Below are 23,953 nucleotides of genomic sequence, written 5' to 3'. Positions count from 1 at the left end.
ATGTGAAGTCCCCAATCCGCATTGGGCTAGCGTGGGGACTATAGCCCGAGCCCTCTCGCGCATGAGAGGAGGCCTGTGCCCAGCAGTGGGACGTCTATAGGCTGAATTATTATTAACTATTATTATTATATATTACATATTTTTGCCACATTTTTCGTATCGATATTTTCAAACGTGACTGTACGCCTGCAACTCCAAAGGAGTTACATGCGCGTTGCCGACCCTAACACTCAGCACCCTCGTTGAGCTTTGGTGATGTGGGACAGACCGAGGACAAGGCGCGAAGTTGCGAATATTGCTCTATTGTTAGAAGACGTTAGCGTCCGGTCAGTAAATATGGAGGGCCCTTACTTGCACCATCCCACTAACCCTGGGTTAACCGGTTAATTCTGGAGTTACCATGACACTGAGTTAACGGTTTAACAGGTTAGCCCCGGGGTAGCGGGATGGCGAAAGTGGCTCCAGTGTAGTAAGAGTTCGTCCATTAATTACGTCACACGAATTTCGAGGTTTTTTGACCCCTCCCCCCCTCCTTGTCACACTTGGTCACATTTGGCAAACCACTCTCCTCTGGTGTGACGTCACATTTTCAGTAATTTTCTTTTCAACGAAAATGGCAAATCAAATTAGGAAACTAAACTGATTAGAAAACTAAATTTAACGAATATAACCGGCCAAGAGCATGTCGGGCCACGCTCAGTGTAGGGTTCCGTAGTTACTCTTCCGTCACAATAAGCTAAACTGGAGCTTAAAGTATAGTAAATTGTTAACCAAGGGATGAAACGGTACCTTTCACCCGAGTTAAACAAATAGGCAAATTTGCATAATCAGTACCTAATTAAAGTAAGTCTTTTTACTATGAAGGGAAAACTTTTTGCGATAACTCAAAAACAGCTAAACTGATCATGTCCGCTATAGTTTTCATTTAATGTCTTTCTTAAGCTCTACTACCACGATTTTTTTCATATTTTTTGGACCTATAGTTCAAAAGTTAGAGGGGGGTGACACATTTTTTTTTTCTTTCGGAGCGATTATCTCCGAATATATTCACATTTCATCAAAAAATGTTTCTTGAAAACCCCTATTAGTTTTGAAAGACCTTTCCAACGATACCCCACACTCTAGGGTTGAAGCGAAAAAAAAATTTCACCCCCACTTTACGTGTAGGGGAGGTACCCTAAAAAAAATTAAATTTTTAGATTTTATTGTACGACTTTGTCGGCTTTATTGATTTATATATCCATGCCAAATTTCAGCTTTCTAGCACTAACGACCACGGAGCAAAGCCTCGGACAGACAGACAGACAGACGGACATGGCGAAACTATAAGGGTTCCTAGTTGACTACGGAACCCTAAAAAATGATTATCGTGCCAAAAATTCGTTATTAAAGTGTTACTTGTTAAAAATAAACTGGGTTACTGATAAGGTTAAAGTAACATTACAATATTTGTGACTCCCCCCTCCCCCTTGTCACAACATGTCACATTTTCTTGATCCCCTCCCTCCCCCTAAACCTGTGATGTTATTAATGGATGACCCCTTTATTGTTTGAAGACAACGTTAGCGTCCGGTCAGTAAATATGGAGGGCCCTTACTTGCACCATCCCACTACCCCGCGGTTAACCGGTTAAACCTGGAGTTACAATGACGCTGAGTTAACGGTTTAACCGGTTAACCGCTAACAGGGTAGTGGCCCTCAGTGTAGTACCGTGTTGTCGGCAGCCGAGTACGCGGGCAGCGCGCCGCCGCCGCGCGCGCCGCAGCTCCTGCACCCGGTAACTACTGCTCTCACTCATATTACACTTTTTCATCACACTTGCTCGAAAAAGATCTTATTTCATGCAGGTGTGCTGAAGGACAGAGGCCTATTTTGTTCCCGCGGGAGTTATGGGTTGTGAAACAAAAAGCTACTTTAATTATGTCACTTATTCATACAAACCGAGTAGCATAAATGAGTTTTACTTTTAAAATAATAACGTTTATAATTTATTATTTTTGTTTATGTTTAAAATTATTTAATTACATTAATTTAACAGCCGTTTAATGTTTTTTTTTTACAAAATCTTCAATCGTGGCTGAATGCCGAATAGGTCTGTGCCTTCGATGCCCAACCTGTCAAGAAATTACAATATGGCGGACGAATGTTTGATATGTCACCGTATTTAAGAATTATTTCGCTTAAAATTTAATTTCTTTTTAGCAAGTGTGATGAAAAACATTGTGTGTAACTCTGGGGGTAAGAATATTGCAAACTTGGGTCTTTAATTCCCTTCAGACTGCGGTTGTCCGGAATTAACACCAACGTATCCAAAATTTCACTTACCCCCCCTCGTTGCACAACGACAGATTATCTGGTATCTTTATGTATTTAAATAAAAGTAAACAAACTATTTGTACATTTTCGGGTAGTTATAACATTTATTGGTTAACCAACCATATAAAACCGCCTGGATCTGTCACTGAACGAGCTGACTTTAACCTACATTATTTGATCATGTAATGTTTTCATCTACCCTCAAATGGCATTTTGTTTACTTTTATTAACACGCTTTTATTAGGTCGACCTGTATGTAACTAACTACGAGTATGTAATGGAATCTAAGGTAACTAATTTAACCATCTTCCAAGGATCGTAGCGTCATGAAAATTGGCAGCTGTATGTAGTTCTGATGACAATACAATAATATGGTACTGTCGAACTGATCTGATGATGAAGCAGGAAGATATGCACTGGCATTCCATGATGGAATATCGTATCATAGTCGTGTTTGCACTTGTGAGGATGGTCACGTAATGGACTTTGAACACGATCAGGTTTCAATGTTATAACAAAGCGTGTTTTATCTAGTGTTTTTTAAACTATTAATTTATTTAAATACCAAAAAAATACAAAAAATAAGGTTGAAATTTCTCAAAAAAATCAAATCGTTTTTTACAGGACGTTTTGAAAATTTAGTTTTTTTCCGTATTTTCCGTTTATTGGGAAAGATTGCCAGCATTTAGATAACAAAACACACGACTTAAGCAGCTGTAGCTACCTAAACTACGGATTAAATATGAATGGAAAAATTCACAAATTCTTCATAAAGTGCTTTTTTTCGTATTTCCGATTTTTTAGTTTTTATTGGAAAAATATAGGCACGTAGTGACATTGTTTTTATTCCGAATAAAACTTAAAAGGCATGGCTTTTAGAAAAAAAAACGGGATTTTTTTTGGGTTTTTTCAACTCTCCGACCATCTGCCATGTTTACATTTAAAACTTGATAATCACACGTCCCGCCAACAAGTGGGCGGGCAGCAGGCCACGCGCGCTCCCTCGGCCTTAACATCCTCAGCGCCACGTGGGCCGCCGGCGGCTCACAAACTTACGAGTGCAGCACGCCACTATATTTTTTGAAAGATTTTACGGATTTTATTTTTGTGCGGCGCAGGCGCAGCACGTGCCGGCACACGTCCAACCGACTCAAACAGAATTTCAAATAGAGGTGGATTGTCTAATAAGGCCTAATAATGAATGTCTAATGTTTAACTAATTTATGCTCCTAGCTTTATTATTTTAGGAGATATTCTAGTTTTTCGTACTGACCCGTATTATTTGCCCGCGAGTGTATGTACGGGTCAAATTTTGCAAGTCAAATTTAACCTACTTCCTGGTTTCGGATGAAGCTGAAAATTTGCACACATATTTAAGTCGGGTGACAATGCAATATTATGGTACCATCGAGCTGATCTGATGATTATACATCGGGGTTTTTGGTGCGGGAATGTTTTATTCTAGCCAAAAAACATGTAAAAGCTATAAAAACCGATACTATTTTAATATTTCTAAGCGTATTTGGAGCTTACTGTATATTTTTAATTCATAGTTTGGTAATTATTTAACAATAAACAAAGTTATAAATACACGAAAACATTCCCGCACCAAAAACCCCGATGTATGCTGATGATGGAGATAGAAGGTGGTCATAGGAACTCTGTGATGAAACAACGCAACCTAATATGTTTGGGGTTTTTAGAATTGTCTCGATCAGTTTCAGTTGCCTGTAGAAAGAAAAGTACAGTCACAAAAATAATTTTTTTGGTAAAAGTCTATATGTGTATAGCTCACAGAGCCACTAGGGTATAGTCGTTAGCTTTGTAGCTGGCCCCTAGCGGCTAATCCTTTGTCTACAACTAAAACCGCGCGTGCCACTACCTGCAAAAACAGGGTCGTATAATTCTAATTGGCATCAGAGCGCGGGCTAGTCCAACGCTCAAAAAACCAGTGTAGGTGCGCCCTCCGATAACGCGCCTTTGTTCCGCATATCGAGTACACATTTTAGACTGGTTCGGTAGCGTTCGACTCGCCGGCACCCAGTAACCGTAGAGGGACCACACAAGAAATCGCAAATTATTTTTCCATTCGTTCATTTTGACTCTTATTTCAATTACCATAGGAGTTGTAATTCGATAACCGGTTAAAGTGTCCGGACCATTTTTTATGCAGGTAGGGGCCCGCGCGGCTTTAGTTAACAATAGACAAAGGATTAGCCACCAGGGGCCAGCTGCAAAGCTAACGACTATAATTCAATTCAATTCAAATATACTTTATTCATGTAGGCCTAGCAACAAGCACTTATGAATAATAAGACAGTATTACATATAATTATCTTAATCTAATTTAAAATAAAGAGCAATTTATTGATGTTGTAAATATTATTCCATATATAATACTAATGAATATAATTCATAGATCAAATTTAATACTAAAACTTTCACAAAATATAGTCATATAAAAAAAAATGTATAAAAAATACTAGTCTAGATTGTTTCTAGAATAAATTCTAAATGTGAAACTAGAAATAGAATGTTCAGTGTGAGTGACGCTCCGGTGCGGCAGGTGCGGCACGTGGGGCTGGCGGAGGCGCCGCTGCTGCCGCACGCGCACCGCAACGTGCACGGCCTGCCGCCGCAGCCGCACTCCATGGGTACGTGTACGCATCTACTGCACTATCTGTCGACGGCCGGTCTGGCCTAGTGGGTGGTGGTAGTGACCCTGCCTACGACGCCGATGGTCCCGGGTTCAAATCCTGGTAAGGGGATTTATTCGTGTGATGAGCATGGATATTTGTTCCTGAGTCATGGGTGTTTTTTATGTATTTAAATATTTACAAAAAAAAAAACGTTTTTTAACGTATCAGTGGTTAACACATTGACAGTTATCACCTACTCTATCTCAATGTGTTAACCACAGTGCTGCTGGGCGCATGGAGTCCACAGCAAAATGACATGTACGGGCAAAACTCTTAACTCTCGTGCCTTGAAACCGGTATCAATATTAGCATGAGTGGTTAAACAACAACTTTGCCCCCTTGTTAAACAATACTTATTTGTTTTACAAGGGGGCAAAGGTTCGAGAGGTGGAATCTTGAGCGTTGCGAGGGTTTCAATGCACGAGGGTTAAACAAACTTTGCCTCCGAGTGAAACACAAATTTTTTCACCACACCAACACGAGGAAACTACTAACTATGAAATACCAAAAAAATCAAATTAAATCCAAATGAACGTAATAAAAAAATAATCATTCAAAATCATAATTTAAAAGCAAATTCTACTAGCTACCATTAAACACCTTAAAATTTGCATCTGATTACTTTGCCCCACTCAAACTTTTCTCATTCGTTTTTGAACAATTGTTACGTGTCGATAAGGTAATTGAAACATCGGTCACTAACTTTAAACACAATGATTCTTTTATTTACTAAAATACACTACTTAACCTAAATAAAACTAACGAATTACTTAATCTAAATTATGAATAAGTGGGCGCCAGGTGAAATTTCGTCGGATGTTCGACGGGGACTCATCCACACCCTGCCAGTCTTTCTAGCTCAGTCTGTTTGTAAACTATTTTTATTGTAGCCGTATCTCAAGGGCGTTTCGGTAGGCTAAAATGAAATGCAATAACATTAAACTTGGCCGCCCATTAATGATATCGATAAACTGTCTGCATTGTGATCCTTAATCATAACGCGAAGCTCCTGAGATACCTAGAGGAACACGATCTGATCAGCGACCGCCAATATGGCTTTCGCCATGGTCGCTCGACTGGTGATCTTCTAGTGTATCTCACACACCGCTGGGCCTCGGCCATTGAGAGTCAAGGTGAGGCATTGGCAGTTAGCCTGGATATAGCGAAGGCGTTCGATCGGGTCTGGCATCGGGGTCTCTTGTCGAAGTTACGATCATATGGATTGCCGGAGGGTCTATGCGAGTGGATCGCTAGCTTTTTGTCCGGCAGACGCATACGAGCCGTAGTAGACGGAAGCTGCTCTGATAGGATGGACATTAACGCTGGCGTTCCGCAAGGTTCTGTGCTATCCCCAACGCTGTTTCTGCTGCACATCAATGACATGTTGTCTATTCTATATCTATAGCGATATTCATTGCTATGCGGACGATAGCACTGGGGATGCCTTTTACACAGGCCGCGCTAACATCCCTCGTTCTGAGGTGCTGGAGAGCCGTGAAAACCTTGTGTCGGATATTGAGAGCACTCTATCCAGAGTTTCGGTGTGGGGTCGGGATAATTTAGTCCGGTTCAACCCCACAAAGACACAAGTTTGCGCGTTTACCGCTAAAAAAACCCCATTTACTGTGGTCCCACAGTTCCAAGGCACAACCCTTACCATGTCAGGGAGTATTGGGATCCTCGGTGTCGACATCTCCAGTGACGTCCAATTCCGTAGTCATCTGGCAGGGAAGGCTGCGCTGGCATCTAAAAAACTCGGTGTGCTCAATAAAGCAAAGCGATACTTTACTCCAGGGCAAAGACTGCTACTTTATAAATCGCAAGTGAGACCCCATATGGAGTATTGCTGTCACCTTTGGGCAGGAGCACCTGGATGCCAGCTTGGGCCCTTCGACTCAGTTCAAAGACGTGCTGTACGAATCGTCGACGATCCCAAACTCACAAGCGGTATTGAACCTTTAAGTCTAAGGAGAGACTTTGCCTCCTTATGTGTGTTCTACCGCTTGTACAATGGGCTGTGCTCTGAAGAATTGTTTGACATGATGCCCACGGCTACTTTCTATCACCGCACCGCTCGCCGTCGGCAGGGTGTTCATTCTCACACCCTAGAACCTAAATGGTCACGCACTGTGCTGTTTAAGAGGAACTTCCTCCCGCGCACGCTCCGGTTGTGGAATGAGCTACCTGCCGAGGTTTTCCCGAGGGTCTACAGTATGAGGTTCTTCAAAAAAGGAGTGTACAGATTTTTAAAGGGTCGGCAACGCGCATGTAACACCTCTGGAGTTGCAGGCGTCCATAGGCTACGGTGACTGCTTACCATCAGGCGGGCCGTATGCTTGCTTGCCACCGTCGTGGTATAAAAAAAAAAAAAAAAAATTACACTTACCCCTTTCGGAGATATTCCAGCACTTTAAATACAAAAATAAACTTCGTCACTGCCACTGACGGAATGTCCAGAATTTACTTAATGGTAACTATAGATTTCGGAAATTCGTTACTTTTTAAATTGTTAATCTCCAGGTACAGTGCAGGACATGACTGCTTTATCGGCCGTTACCAGCTCAAGTGTCACTATTTTAACTTGTCATTCCCACAACCAGATTTTAAAATTTGAATTATAAAATAGAAAGAAACTTGGAAAAAGTTAGCCCGCGCTAGGATCGATCCTCAGACCTTCGTCTCTGTAGTCAGAGCTTCGCCCGTTGAGCTACGGAAGCAGTTAACAAACCGACCGAAATATGCGATCAGTTTCGGCACACGACCGTGCAAGCATTATACGTCATAACAACATTTTCAAATGTCAACACTTTAACATAACACAATCAAGAGGGCCTTTACCAGTTGGTGTGGTGAAAATAAATAAGGACTTTTTTCAAATAATAAGTTTTCTCGTAATCATTTGTTGACTGTAATGTTACACCAATATGTAGGTGTCCGCATGTAATGTTGTAGTAGTGTAGTGTGAGCGGCTCGCTACAGTGGTGGTGTTGTTGCAGCGGCGGCGCCCATCCAGCAGGCGCCGGGCTACGCGCCGCCCGCCCTGCTGCCCGCGCAGTACATGCAGGTGGGGCTGCCGGAGCCGCCCGACCCTCTTACAGATGGCTCCGGCATACGTTTTTCTGTCAATCCTTACAATTGTCTCAAATTCTTTCTCCATGCAAACCTTTAATAGTTGCCAACCCCATGGTCTGCTCGCCATACATTATCGAGTGACCACACGAGAGCTTAAAAAAACTACATAATGTAGATTCCTATTTCCTAATGTTTGTACTTACGAAAGTTGATTTCAAAATATAGATTAGAGTCAATTAACAATGTCAGATCGGACTAAAAATATAGTTCAATTATGTAAATCCTCCTCGCGTTGTCCCGGCATTTTTTCACGCCTCGTGGAAGCCTGGGGTTCGCTTGGCAACTAATCCCAAGAATTGGCGTAGACATTAATGTTTACGAAAGCGACTGCCATCTGACCTTCCAACCCATAGGGTAAACTAGGCCTTATTGTGGTTAATCTGGTTTTCTCACGATGTTTTCGAAAAGCGACTGGTAAATATCAAATGATATTCCGTACATAAGTTCCGAAAACCTAATTAGTACGAGCCGGGTTTGAACCCGCGACCATTGCAAGTCATACGCTCATACCGATAGGCCACCAGCGCTTCTATATACGTATAGCCAAAGAGAAATGATTGTGATAGAGAGGTAAAGTCTAAGAAAAAAACGTGCCCCTTAGTTTGACATCGCAAACATATGGCACTGTAATGTGCCATATGTTTTTCGATCACTGAATTGTCAAACGTCAATTTTTGATAATCAAAGTAACCGCAAAATGCACAAAGCTGTACAGCGCCATCTCGTTCACCTGTCAAAGAGCACGAAATTGTCTTAGATTTTACGCAATGATGTAAATGTAGGTAATAATAGTAAATTCCCCGCAGCAAGGCGGCAACGGCGCGGTGTTCGGTGGCGCGGCGCTGTACGCAGCGCCGCCGCCGCAGCCCTACCCGCACCAGCTGTTCCAGCACCACAACTACGTGAGTACCTACTGTACGCGGCGCCGCCGCCGCAGCCCTACCCGCACCAGCTGTTCTGTTCCAGCACCACAACTACGTGAGTACCTACTGTACGCGGCGCCGCCGCCGCAGCCCTACCCGCACCAGCTGTTCCAGCACCACAACTACGTGAGTACCTACTGTACGCGGCGCCGCCGCCGCAGCCCTACCCGCACCAGCTGTTCCAGCACCACAACTACGTGAGTACCTACTGTACGCGGCGCCGCCGCCGCAGCCCTACCCGCACCAGCTGTTCCAGCACCACAACTACGTGAGTACCTACTGTACGCGGCGCCGCCGCCGCAGCCCTACCCGCACCAGCTGTTCCAGCACCACAACTACGTGAGTACCTACTGTACGCGGCGCCGCCGCCGCAGCCCTACCCGCACCAGCTGTTCCAGCACCACAACTACGTGAGTACCTACTGTACGCGGCGCCGCCGCCGCAGCCCTACCCGCACCAGCTGTTCCAGCACCACAACTACGTGAGTACCTACTGTACGCGGCGCCGCCGCCGCAGCCCTACCCGCACCAGCTGTTCCAGCACCACAACTACGTGAGTACCTACTGTACGCGGCGCCGCCGCCGCAGCCCTACCCGCACCAGCTGTTCCAGCACCACAACTACGTGAGTACCTACTGTACGCGGCGCCGCCGCCGCAGCCCTACCCGCACCAGCTGTTCCAGCACCACAACTACGTGAGTACCTACTGTACGCGGCGCCGCCGCCGCAGCCCTACCCGCACCAGCTGTTCCAGCACCACAACTACGTGAGTACCTACTGTACGCGGCGCCGCCGCCGCAGCCCTACCCGCACCAGCTGTTCCAGCACCACAACTACGTGAGTACCTACTGTACGCGGCGCCGCCGCCGCAGCCCTACCCGCACCAGCTGTTCCAGCACCACAACTACGTGAGTACCTACTGTACGCGGCGCCGCCGCCGCAGCCCTACCCGCACCAGCTGTTCCAGCACCACAACTACGTGAGTACCTACTGTACGCGGCGCCGCCGCCGCAGCCCTACCCGCACCAGCTGTTCCAGCACCACAACTACGTGAGTACCTACTGTACGCGGCGCCGCCGCCGCAGCCCTACCCGCACCAGCTGTTCCAGCACCACAACTACGTGAGTACCTACTGTACGCGGCGCCGCCGCCGCAGCCCTACCCGCACCAGCTGTTCCAGCACCACAACTACGTGAGTACCTACTGTACGCGGCGCCGCCGCCGCAGCCCTACCCGCACCAGCTGTTCCAGCACCACAACTACGTGAGTACCTACTGTACGCGGCGCCGCCGCCGCAGCCCTACCCGCACCAGCTGTTCCAGCACCACAACTACGTGAGTACCTACTGTACGCGGCGCCGCCGCCGCAGCCCTACCCGCACCAGCTGTTCCAGCACCACAACTACGTGAGTACCTACTGTACGCGGCGCCGCCGCCGCAGCCCTACCCGCACCAGCTGTTCCAGCACCACAACTACGTGAGTACCTACTGTACGCGGCGCCGCCGCCGCAGCCCTACCCGCACCAGCTGTTCCAGCACCACAACTACGTGAGTACCTACTGTACGCGGCGCCGCCGCCGCAGCCCTACCCGCACCAGCTGTTCCAGCACCACAACTACGTGAGTACCTACTGTACGCGGCGCCGCCGCCGCAGCCCTACCCGCACCAGCTGTTCCAGCACCACAACTACGTGAGTACCTACTGTACGCGGCGCCGCCGCCGCAGCCCTACCCGCACCAGCTGTTCCAGCACCACAACTACGTGAGTACCTACTGTACGCGGCGCCGCCGCCGCAGCCCTACCCGCACCAGCTGTTCCAGCACCACAACTACGTGAGTACCTACTGTACGCGGCGCCGCCGCCGCAGCCCTACCCGCACCAGCTGTTCCAGCACCACAACTACGTGAGTACCTACTGTACGCGGCGCCGCCGCCGCAGCCCTACCCGCACCAGCTGTTCCAGCACCACAACTACGTGAGTACCTACTGTACGCGGCGCCGCCGCCGCAGCCCTACCCGCACCAGCTGTTCCAGCACCACAACTACGTGAGTACCTACTGTACGCGGCGCCGCCGCCGCAGCCCTACCCGCACCAGCTGTTCCAGCACCACAACTACGTGAGTACCTACTGTACGCGGCGCCGCCGCCGCAGCCCTACCCGCACCAGCTGTTCCAGCACCACAACTACGTGAGTACCTACTGTACGCGGCGCCGCCGCCGCAGCCCTACCCGCACCAGCTGTTCCAGCACCACAACTACGTGAGTACCTACTGTACGCGGCGCCGCCGCCGCAGCCCTACCCGCACCAGCTGTTCCAGCACCACAACTACGTGAGTACCTACTGTACGCGGCGCCGCCGCCGCAGCCCTACCCGCACCAGCTGTTCCAGCACCACAACTACGTGAGTACCTACTGTACGCGGCGCCGCCGCCGCAGCCCTACCCGCACCAGCTGTTCCAGCACCACAACTACGTGAGTACCTACTCACTTCGTTCGTTTCTTAAACTCACACTCGTGTATTTTAATGCCTTTATCTAGCAGTCACATAAACTACTATTATGCTTTTGTTATGTATACTATAAGTTTATTATTTTTGTTCAATTGTATATCGATATTTTTAAACTAGGAAACTATTACAACATCATGTTTAATATTAATTACTTTTATAATTAGTTTTATAAAGTACATAGTAAAAAAAAGACATCGCGTCGCTAGTGAGCCAGGGTTGAGCCGGTAACGTGATGTGTAGTTTTAGCCTCATCCAGGCACTCTGGTGATGTTTCTGAACGGTATATATGTGTGTGCAGGCGACATCTGCAGGCGGCGTGACGTACTACAACGCGGTGGAGCAGGAGCCGCCCGCCGCCGCGCCGCGCGCGCCGCGCCGCCCCACCGCCGCCATCCCCATCGTGCCGCCGCAACCGCAGCCGCAGCGTGTCGACAGGTACTCTACTATACATGAGACACGCACAGGCCACGTGTCACGTACTACACCGCGGTGGAGCAGGAGCCGCCCCACCGCCGCCATCCCCATCGTGCCGCCGCAGCCGCAGCCGCAGCGTGTCGACAGGTACTCTACTATACATGAGACACGCACAGGCCACGTGTCACGTACTACACCGCGGTGGAGCAGGAGCCGCCCCACCGCCGCCATCCCCATCGTGCCGCCGCAGCCGCAGCCGCAGCGTGTCGACAGGTACTCTACTATACATGAGACACGCACAGGCCACGTGTCACGTACTACACCGCGGTGGAGCAGGAGCCGCCCCACCGCCGCCATCCCCATCGTGCCGCCGCAGCCGCAGCCGCAGCGTGTCGACAGGTACTCTACTATACATGAGACACGCACAGGCCACGTGTCACGTACTACACCGCGGTGGAGCAGGAGCCGCCCCACCGCCGCCATCCCCATCGTGCCGCCGCAGCCGCAGCCGCAGCGTGTCGACAGGTACTCTACTATACATGAGACACGCACAGGCCACGTGTCACGTACTACACCGCGGTGGAGCAGGAGCCGCCCCACCGCCGCCATCCCCATCGTGCCGCCGCAGCCGCAGCCGCAGCGTGTCGACAGGTACTCTACTATACATGAGACACGCACAGGCCACGTGTCACGTACTACACCGCGGTGGAGCAGGAGCCGCCCCACCGCCGCCATCCCCATCGTGCCGCCGCAGCCGCAGCCGCAGCGTGTCGACAGGTACTCTACTATACATGAGACACGCACAGGCCACGTGTCACGTACTACACCGCGGTGGAGCAGGAGCCGCCCCACCGCCGCCATCCCCATCGTGCCGCCGCAGCCGCAGCCGCAGCGTGTCGACAGGTACTCTACTATACATGAGACACGCACAGGCCACGTGTCACGTACTACACCGCGGTGGAGCAGGAGCCGCCCCACCGCCGCCATCCCCATCGTGCCGCCGCAGCCGCAGCCGCAGCGTGTCGACAGGTACTCTACTATACATGAGACACGCACAGGCCACGTGTCACGTACTACACCGCGGTGGAGCAGGAGCCGCCCCACCGCCGCCATCCCCATCGTGCCGCCGCAGCCGCAGCCGCAGCGTGTCGACAGGTACTCTACTATACATGAGACACGCACAGGCCACGTGTCACGTACTACACCGCGGTGGAGCAGGAGCCGCCCCACCGCCGCCATCCCCATCGTGCCGCCGCAGCCGCAGCCGCAGCGTGTCGACAGGTACTCTACTATACATGAGACACGCACAGGCCACGTGTCACGTACTACACCGCGGTGGAGCAGGAGCCGCCCCACCGCCGCCATCCCCATCGTGCCGCCGCAGCCGCAGCCGCAGCGTGTCGACAGGTACTCTACTATACATGAGACACGCACAGGCCACGTGTCACGTACTACACCGCGGTGGAGCAGGAGCCGCCCCACCGCCGCCATCCCCATCGTGCCGCCGCAGCCGCAGCCGCAGCGTGTCGACAGGTACTCTACTATACATGAGACACGCACAGGCCACGTGTCACGTACTACACCGCGGTGGAGCAGGAGCCGCCCCACCGCCGCCATCCCCATCGTGCCGCCGCAGCCGCAGCCGCAGCGTGTCGACAGGTACTCTACTATACATGAGACACGCACAGGCCACGTGTCACGTACTACACCGCGGTGGAGCAGGAGCCGCCCCACCGCCGCCATCCCCATCGTGCCGCCGCAGCCGCAGCCGCAGCGTGTCGACAGGTACTCTACTATACATGAGACACGCACAGGCCACGTGTCACGTACTACACCGCGGTGGAGCAGGAGCCGCCCCACCGCCGCCATCCCCATCGTGCCGCCGCAGCCGCAGCCGCAGCGTGTCGACAGGTACTCTACTATACATGAGACACGCACAGGCCACGTGTCACGTACTACACCGCGGTGGAGCAGGAGCCGCCCCACCGCCGCCATCCCCATCGTGCCGCCGCAGCCGCAGCCGCAGCGTGTCGACAGGTACTCTACTATACATGAGACACGCACAGGCCACGTGTCACGTACTACACCGCGGTGGAGCAGGAGCCGCCCCACCGCCGCCATCCCCATCGTGCCGCCGCAGCCGCAGCCGCAGCGTGTCGACAGGTACTCTACTATACATGAGACACGCACAGGCCACGTGTCACGTACTACACCGCGGTGGAGCAGGAGCCGCCCCACCGCCGCCATCCCCATCGTGCCGCCGCAGCCGCAGCCGCAGCGTGTCGACAGGTACTCTACTATACATGAGACACGCACAGGGCCACGTGTCACGTACTACACCGCGGTGGAGCAGGAGCCGCCCCACCGCCGCCATCCCCATCGTGCCGCCGCAGCCGCAGCCGCAGCGTGTCGACAGGTACTCTACTATACATGAGACACGCACAGGCCACGTGTCACGTACTACACCGCGGTGGAGCAGGAGCCGCCCCACCGCCGCCATCCCCATCGTGCCGCCGCAGCCGCAGCCGCAGCGTGTCGACAGGTACTCTACTATACATGAGACACGCACAGGCCACGTGTCACGTACTACACCGCGGTGGAGCAGGAGCCGCCCCACCGCCGCCATCCCCATCGTGCCGCCGCAGCCGCAGCCGCAGCGTGTCGACAGGTACTCTACTATACATGAGACACGCACAGGCCACGTGTCACGTACTACACCGCGGTGGAGCAGGAGCCGCCCCACCGCCGCCATCCCCATCGTGCCGCCGCAGCCGCAGCCGCAGCGTGTCGACAGGTACTCTACTATACATGAGACACGCACGGGCCACGTGTCACGTACTACACCGCGGTGGAGCAGGAGCCGCCCCACCGCCGCCATCCCCATCGTGCCGCCGCAGCCGCAGCCGCAGCGTGTCGACAGGTACTCTACTATACATGAGACACGCACAGGCCACGTGTCACGTACTACACCGCGGTGGAGCAGGAGCCGCCCCACCGCCGCCATCCCCATCGTGCCGCCGCAGCCGCAGCCGCAGCGTGTCGACAGGTACTCTACTATACATGAGACACGCACAGGCCACGTGTCACGTACTACACCGCGGTGGAGCAGGAGCCGCCCCACCGCCGCCATCCCCATCGTGCCGCCGCAGCCGCAGCCGCAGCGTGTCGACAGGTACTCTACTATACATGAGACACGCACAGGCCACGTGTCACGTACTACACCGCGGTGGAGCAGGAGCCGCCCCACCGCCGCCATCCCCATCGTGCCGCCGCAGCCGCAGCCGCAGCGTGTCGACAGGTACTCTACTATACATGAGACACGCACAGGCCACGTGTCACGTACTACACCGCGGTGGAGCAGGAGCCGCCCCACCGCCGCCATCCCCATCGTGCCGCCGCAGCCGCAGCCGCAGCGTGTCGACAGGTACTCTACTATACATGAGACACGCACGGGCCACGTGTCACGTACTACACCGCGGTGGAGCAGGAGCCGCCCCACCGCCGCCATCCCCATCGTGCCGCCGCAGCCGCAGCCGCAGCGTGTCGACAGGTACTCTACTATACATGAGACACGCACAGGCCACGTGTCACGTACTACACCGCGGTGGAGCAGGAGCCGCCCCACCGCCGCCATCCCCATCGTGCCGCCGCAGCCGCAGCCGCAGCGTGTCGACAGGTACTCTACTATACATGAGACACGCACAGGCCACGTGTCACGTACTACACCGCGGTGGAGCAGGAGCCGCCCCACCGCCGCCATCCCCATCGTGCCGCCGCAGCCGCAGCCGCAGCGTGTCGACAGGTACTCTACTATACATGAGACACGCACGGGCCACGTGTCACGTACTACACCGCGGTGGAGCAGGAGCCGCCCCACCGCCGCCATCCCCATCGTGCCGCCGCAGCCGCAGCCGCAGCGTGTCGACAGGTACTCTACTATACATGAGACACGCACAGGCCACGTGTCACGTACTACACCGCGGTGGAGCAGGAGCCGCCCCACCGCCGCCATCCCCATCGTGCCGCCGCAGCCGCAGCCGCAGCGTGTCGACAGGTACTCTACTATACATGAGACACGCACAGGCCACGTGTCACGTACTACACCGCGGTGGAGCAGGAGCCGCCCCACCGCCGCCATCCCCATCGTGCCGCCGCAGCCGCAGCCGCAGCGTGTCGACAGGTACTCTACTATACATGAGACACGCACAGGCCACGTGTCACGTACTACACCGCGGTGGAGCAGGAGCCGCCCCACCGCCGCCATCCCCATCGTGCCGCCGCAGCCGCAGCCGCAGCGTGTCGACAGGTACTCTACTATACATGAGACACGCACGGGCCACGTGTCACGTACTACACCGCGGTGGAGCAGGAGCCGCCCCACCGCCGCCATCCCCATCGTGCCGCCGCAGCCGCAGCCGCAGCGTGTCGACAGGTACTCTACTATACATGAGACACGCACAGGCCACGTATCACGTACTACACCGCGGTGGAGCAGGAGCCGCCCCACCGCCGCCATCCCCATCGTGCCGCCGCAGCCGCAGCCGCAGCGTGTCGACAGGTACTCTACTATACATGAGACACGCACAGGCCACGTGTCACGTACTACACCGCGGTGGAGCAGGAGCCGCCCCACCGCCGCCATCCCCATCGTGCCGCCGCAGCCGCAGCCGCAGCGTGTCGACAGGTACTCTACTATACATGAGACACGCACAGGCCACGTGTCACGTACTACACCGCGGTGGAGCAGGAGCCGCCCCACCGCCGCCATCCCCATCGTGCCGCCGCAGCCGCAGCCGCAGCGTGTCGACAGGTACTCTACTATACATGAGACACGCACGGGCCACGTGTCACGTACTACACCGCGGTGGAGCAGGAGCCGCCCCACCGCCGCCATCCCCATCGTGCCGCCGCAGCCGCAGCCGCAGCGTGTCGACAGGTACTCTACTATACATGAGACACGCACAGGCCACGTGTCACGTACTACACCGCGGTGGAGCAGGAGCCGCCCCACCGCCGCCATCCCCATCGTGCCGCCGCAGCCGCAGCCGCAGCGTGTCGACAGGTACTCTACTATACATGAGACACGCACAGGCCACGTGTCACGTACTACACCGCGGTGGAGCAGGAGCCGCCCCACCGCCGCCATCCCCATCGTGCCGCCGCAGCCGCAGCTGCAGCGTGTCGACAGGTACTCTACTATACATACTCGCCCTCCTCGTTGAGCCCGGTTTATTACTCCATCGGTACGATGCATTTGGCGTAACCTCACGGCGTGACCTGACCGTTCCTGACAATACTACAGACACTGACTTGATCGCACCGTGAAACCTAATAATTATAGTACATTGCGATACAAGTGCGAAAAATAGGAAATTCGAAACGAGTGGCGATAAATTAAAACACGACCGAAGAGAGTGTTTTAAATCGACACGAGTTGCGAATTATCTATTCGCACATGTATCGTACAATGTTTTACAGTACATATGGCCCTTTAAATGTTTGACACAGTAACGTAATATGCTAATTTGCGCACTAGTGCGGTAAAGTAGCACCATATGTACTGTAGGATTATTTAATAAGCTTCTTCGAAATATTTAACCCCATATGTCATGCATATAAATTACATTCATTCATTCCGTTCATTCCCTACATTTTAACCGTAACGTCCGTTACGTTTTACGGTCCAATTTGGAATGGTTAATGGTCAATTCTAATTAACGTGCAATTTATTTTTAATTTAGTTTATTTATTTATTTATTTCGTGTTGTGAAGCGGTGGTGGCCGAGTGGATATGACGTCCGACTTTCAATCCGGAGGTCGCGGGTTCAAATCCTGGCTCGTACCAATGAGTTTTTCGGAACTTATGTACGAAATATCATTTGATATTTACCACTAGCTTTTCGGTGAAGGAAAACATCGTGAGGAAACCTGCATACATCTGCGAAGAAATTCAAAGGTGTATGTCAAGTCCCCAATCCGCATTGGGCTAGCGTGGAGACTATAGCCCGAGCCCTCTCGCGCATGAGAGGAGGCCTGTGCCCAGCAGTGGGACGTATATAGGCTGAATTATTATTATTATTATATTTCGTGTTCTATGTTACAGGCCCGCGAATTCGTCAGAAAAGGACAACATAGATAGGATCGTCGAGAACATGTTCGTGCGGAAACCCTGGCCCGGCGCGCAGCCCAGCCTAGGTCAGTACAACTCCCGGCCGACCGGCCGCGCGAGCCGCGCGGGCAGCCGCGAGGAGGGTGGGCGACCAACGCACTCGCCTGCTCACACAGTGGCGCACGCCAACAAACTGGAAAAATTAACCAGATTTTTTTCTCGTAGTGGAGATGATTTTTTTTCACTTTTGCGCTGTAGTGGGCTATCGGTGGTCAGGGGTCAAAGCCCTTTACCGATAAGGTAAATAAAAAGACGTCAGCCGCAAACATATTTTTCATCACACTTGCTCGAAAAAGATCTTATTTCATGCAGGTGTACTGAAGGACAAAGGCCTATTTTGTTCTTCAGTTCCCTAGGGAGTTATAGCATTTTTTAATTATGTCAATTATTCATACAAACGAAGTAGCATAAATTAGTTTTACTTTTAGAATACTGACGTTTATAATTAAATATTTTTGTTTATGTTTAAAATTATTTAATTTGATTAATTTAACAGCCGTTTAAAATATTTTTACATAATTTTCAATCGTGGCTGAATGCCGGATAGGTCTGTGCCTTCGATGCCTAACCTGTCAAGAAATTACAAAATGGCGGACGAATGTTTGATATGCATTTAAGAATTATTTCACTTAAAATTTAGTTTTTTCTTCACAAGTGTGATGAAAAACATTGTGTGTAACTCCGGGGGTAAGAATATTGGAAACTCGGATCTTCAATTCCCTCCAGCCTGTTTCCAAAACTGCACTAACCCCCCTCGTTGCACAATGTACTATATCTTTTGCTTGTTTTGTCAATATTATACTAAAACCCCTTTTGAGGTTCATGAATTGACGGATGAGAATCTGCACACTGAGCCCGACCAGCCGGTATAACTATTAACGAGCACTGGATTCCTACTTAATTATGGAGCCCTAAAAGTAAAAAGCGGCCAAGTGCGAGTCGGACTCGCGCATGAAGGGTTCCGAACAATTTACGACGTATTAAAAAAAAATCTTCTTATTAGATCTTGTTCAACATTTTACCACTTTGGACACACATTTTACCACTTTGGAAGTGTCTCTCGCACAAACTATTCAGTTTAGAAAAAAATGATATTAGGAACCTAAATATCATTTTTGAAGACCTATCCATAGATACCCCACACGTATATGTTTGATGAAAAAATTTTTTTTTAAATTTTATGACGTATTAAAAAAAAACTACTCACTAGATCTCGTTCAAACCAATTTTCGGTGGAAGTTTGCATCGTAATGTATATCATATATTTTTTTTAGATTTTTCATTCTGTTATTTTAGAAGTTACAGGGGGGGGGGGACACATTTTACCAGTTTGGAAGTGTCTCTCGCGCAAACTATTCATTTTAGAAAAAAATGATATTAGAATCCTCAATATCATTTTTGAAGACCTATCCATAGATACCCCACACGTATGGGTTTGATGAAAAAAAATTTTTTTTTTAATTTCATGACGTATTAAAAAAAAACTACTTACTAGATCTCGTTCAAACCAATTTTCGGTGGAAGTTTGCATGGTAATGTATATCATATATTTTTTTTAGATTTTTCATTCTGTTATTTTAGAAGTTACAGGGGGGGGGGGGGGACACACATTTTACCAGTTTGGAAGTGTCTCTCGCGCAAACTATTCATTTTAGAAAAAAATGATATTAGAATCCTCAATATCATTTTTGAAGACCTATCCATAGATACCCCACACGTATGGGTTTGATGAAAAAAATTTTTTTTTTTAATTTCATGACGTATTAAAAAAAAACTACTTACTAGATCTTAGACATGCGCGAAACAGTGCTTCAAAAAGTAATGCTATATCACATCACTTTTTCGAAAACGTAATGTTACACTGAGATATCACATCACTTATCACTCGAAACGAAACATTTACCCGAACGAATACAGCGCGCGGGCCCGCGCGTGATGGCAACATCACACTCATCACAGTCATCACAGTACTAACTACATTACGCAGCGAGTGTTAGGACTGTAGGGCGTATCATATCGGCGCGTCGATCTATTACGCATTGCGTTTTGTCACCGGTCACCGCCATGTGATAGATCGTTTTTGTTAATGTTTTTATTTTTATAGTCGTAAAATATGCATCATAGATAAAAAAGAAAAGAAAATATCTGTTAATTAATGAGATAACGCCATCGAGAGTCACGTAGTAGTATTTTTATTTGGGTATATCAATAAAATTATGATATGATACTGATACGAGAATGTACTGTAAACACTAGCTCACTATTAAATTAAAGATAAATAAGTAACTTCACTCGTGCTTAATTTAGTTTGCCGCGAAAGTCAACCAAACCAAACATTTCACAACAATAATAAACAGTAAATACGTTTTTGTTCGTCAAATTCAAACTCGCAAGCGAATTATCATTTAGCCGCATCCTTATAGGTAAAATACTAAAAACATTGTAAGCTCTATGTTAACGCATTACAGTTTTAAATCGATTGCAGGTGCAAAAATCCGTTATCGTATCAATTTAATGAAATTTGCAATAACTCAAATGCGACTGCTACCGACCGGCCGAGCGGACCGATCCGAAGTGTTCCGAAAGCATTGCGGAATGAGAGCGAGCGAGCAGTGAGTGCGGGTGCGAGCGGGATAGCAAAGTAATGATAGCATGGCAAACAAACATCACACATCACACCATCACGTCTCATTGCTCATTATACATTACGCGGTTTCTACTTGAACGGACCTTTCGTACCGACTACCGGCGCGTCAATCTATATTGATGCTTTACGAGTTTACGCGCGCTTCGGCCAGTCATATGCTCGAGTGATGTTTGAAGTAATGCTTGGTTTCTCGGAGTGATGCGTAATGCAACATTACGCGTTTGAGTGATATCTCATTTGTGATGTTACGCGCATTACTTACACATGTCTACTAGATCTCGTTCAAACCAATTTTCGGTGGAAGTTTGCATGGCAATGTATATCATATTTTTTTTAGATTTTTCATTCTGTTATTTTAGAAGTTACGGGGGGGGGGGGGGGGGACACATTTTACCACTTTGGAAGTGTCTCTCGCGCAAACTATTCATTTTAGAAAAAAATGATATTAGAATCCTCAATATCATTTTTGAAGACCTATCCATAGATACCCCACACGTATGGGTTTGATGAAAAAAATTTTTTTTTTTAATTTCATGACGTATTAAAAAAAAACTACTTACTAGATCTCGTTCAAACCAATTTTCGGTGGAAGTTTGCATGGCAATGTATATCATATTTTTTTTAGATTTTTCATTCTGTTATTTTAGAAGTTACGGGGGGGGGGGACGACACACATTTTACCAGTTTGGAAGTGTCTCTCGCGCAAACTATTCATTTTAGAAAAAAATGATATTAGAAACCTCAATATCATTTTTGAAGACCTATCCATAGATACCCCACACGTATGGGTTTGATGAAAAAAGATTTTTTGAGTTTCAGTTCTAAGTATTTTGCCCCCCCCACCCCCCCAATATTTTTTTGATTTGACCCCCAAAATTTATTGTTTTTTTTCTATTTTTGTGTGAAAATCTTAATGCGGTTCATAGAATACATCCACTTACTAAGTTTGAACAGTACAGCTCTTATAGTTTCGGAAAAAAGTGGCTGTGACAGAATTGGACAGACAGACGGACATGACGAATCTATAAGGGTTCCGTTTTTTGCCATTTGGCTACGAAACCCTAAAAATGTCTCAGAAAAAAAGTGACTGAAGAGGAAAGGTGACGGCCGCCTCTCCATACAAACCTAGTCCCCATTTCCTCTAGATATTGACATTATGGAAAATATTTTTACAAGATTTGTTTGTTTTTTTAGATTTTTTGATTATTGTAAAACAAGTTTCATACAATATTTTAAATGCTCCCAACTCTTATACTAACAAAAAAAAAATAGGGGCATAGTTGTGGTTCATATAGGGACCGTGCGCGTTGGAGGGTCTGCCATCTTGTGGCCTGAATCGGAACCATAAATATGTATATTTACACGTCACGTCTTTACTTGTACATAATAGGTTCTGCCATCTTGTGGGCTACATCGGAACAATAAATATCACATTTACGCCTCGCGCCAAATATCTGACGGCTCCTGTGCTGCCTCCTACAGTTCATGCACGCTCCCTATACAACCAATTGGCTACTTGACAGTTTTTTGTAAATAATGTCAATCGATCTTGATTTTCCTGAGGATCAAATGTCTATATGGGACTCATGGCATTTAAGCAACACAAAGATCAGAAATGAGAGTTAAAGTCTGACGCTCGCAGTCGACGATTGAAATGTGACGTCACATCATATAAGCCTGTCCTAAATGTATGGAAGATCAAATAAAATTGCCATTTTGACCCTGAAATATTGCGTTTATGTGTATAGTTGTTGTACAATTTATTTTTCAATAAAATGTAAGGAATCGAATGGTACCATTTTCTTTTTTATTTTTGAAAGACAAAAAAACAATTGAAATTTTGGAGCCTTGTATTTTTTTTTATAATCTCAATATAATTTTTTAAATTTATAATGGATGGCTCATTTTCTATCCATTTAATTAAATTTTGTTATAATATTCAACATGTGTCAAGTACCCAATTGCGTCAAAATATTTTCAATAATGTTAATATCTAGAGGGGAAAATGAGGACTACGTTGTTATGAAAAGGCGATTTCGCGCGGGCCCTCCACTGTCGTCTTAATCTTTAACATCTGCCTGAAAGAAGGCTGCTTTCCCAAGTCTTTGAAAATAAAATATCCCCTATATTTAAAGGTAGGGGTAAGAAAGAAAACATTGATGGGTACAGACCGGTGGCTGTTATACCCACCATTGCCAAGGTGCTAGAAAATGGTCTATGCTGCCGGCTAACCGCGTTCCTTAGTGCAACGAATGTACTTTCGGAGCGTCAATACGCATACAGACCTGGACGTTGTACTACTGACTTGGCGCGGATGGTTGTGCGAAAGGTAATCAGTGCTTTGGAGAACAAACAGCGGGTTGCTATGATTTGCTGTGACCTCTCCAAAGCATTCGACGTTGCAGATCACAGCGTAATCTCCGCTAAACTACTCCACTACGGCGTATGTGGAAATGCGCACAGCCTCTTCATGGACATCCTGAACAGTCGGTCTCAAATTGTGGTCGGAGTCGGAGGGCAAGCCAGGTCGGACCCTTTAACCACATCAATAGGTGTAGCCCAAGGTTCGTCTGTGTCCAACATCTTATTTTCATTACTCCTTAATGATCTACCCGAGGCCGTTCCAGCAGCCGACGTCCTGATGTATGCGGACGACGTAGCCGGCATCGTCATCGCTCCTAACTCGGATGCCCTTGAATCTAGCCTCAACGACGCAGCAAACCAGCTGTCCAAGTGGTTTGGATTGAACGGGTTAGCCCTCAACCTCACAAAAACCCACTTCCTCCACTTTCACGTGGGAGGCCGGACCCCGAGGCCATTAAGAGTCCAAGCTGGTGGTGTATCCGTGGAGCAGGTGGCAGTCACGACTTTCTTGGGATTCGCGATGGACCAAAAACTAACATGGGCCAGTCATATCAACATGTTGTGTGGTAAATTGGGTGGAAGATGCTTCGCACTAGGCCGGCTCGCGCGTGTCGTGCCGCGGAATGTCGTGCGAGCCGGCTACTTCGCGACGATTCATTCGCTGCTGCAGTACGGCGCGGAATTATGGGGGCGCGCGGCGGACTGGCAGCGCGCATTCAGGCTACAAAAAAGAGCCGTGTGATCGGTAGCGCAGGTAGCCCAAGATACCTCGGCGAGGTCTTA

General features: G+C 49.3%; 1 protein-coding gene and 1 long non-coding RNA gene across 2 annotated transcripts in view; one reads left to right on the top strand and one right to left on the bottom strand.

Annotated features, from left to right (window-relative positions):
* LOC133530381 (arginine-glutamic acid dipeptide repeats protein-like) overlaps positions 1–23,953 on the top strand; it is a 61,230-nt gene that overhangs the window by 26,811 nt on the left and 10,466 nt on the right. The window contains exons 11-16 of the mRNA XM_061868295.1: positions 1,725–1,777; positions 4,883–4,970; positions 8,012–8,079; positions 8,954–9,049; positions 11,875–12,011; positions 18,094–18,185. Coding sequence (XP_061724279.1) covers positions 1,725–1,777; positions 4,883–4,970; positions 8,012–8,079; positions 8,954–9,049; positions 11,875–12,011; positions 18,094–18,185 — 534 coding nt within the window. The remainder of the gene's footprint in view (positions 1–1,724; positions 1,778–4,882; positions 4,971–8,011; positions 8,080–8,953; positions 9,050–11,874; positions 12,012–18,093; positions 18,186–23,953) is intronic.
* LOC133530383 (uncharacterized) lies at positions 5,714–7,795 on the bottom strand. Its single transcript, XR_009801302.1, has 2 exons — positions 7,402–7,795; positions 5,714–5,931 (listed from the first exon to the last, which is right to left on the bottom strand). It is a non-coding gene; the product is annotated as an uncharacterized LOC133530383 (long non-coding RNA).

Source organism: Cydia pomonella, chromosome 22 (genome assembly GCF_033807575.1).
Source record: "Cydia pomonella isolate Wapato2018A chromosome 22, ilCydPomo1, whole genome shotgun sequence".
NCBI lineage: Eukaryota > Metazoa > Arthropoda > Insecta > Lepidoptera > Tortricidae > Cydia > Cydia pomonella.
Note: the sequence above shows the minus strand (reverse complement) of the source record. Positions and strands in the feature narration are given on the sequence as shown.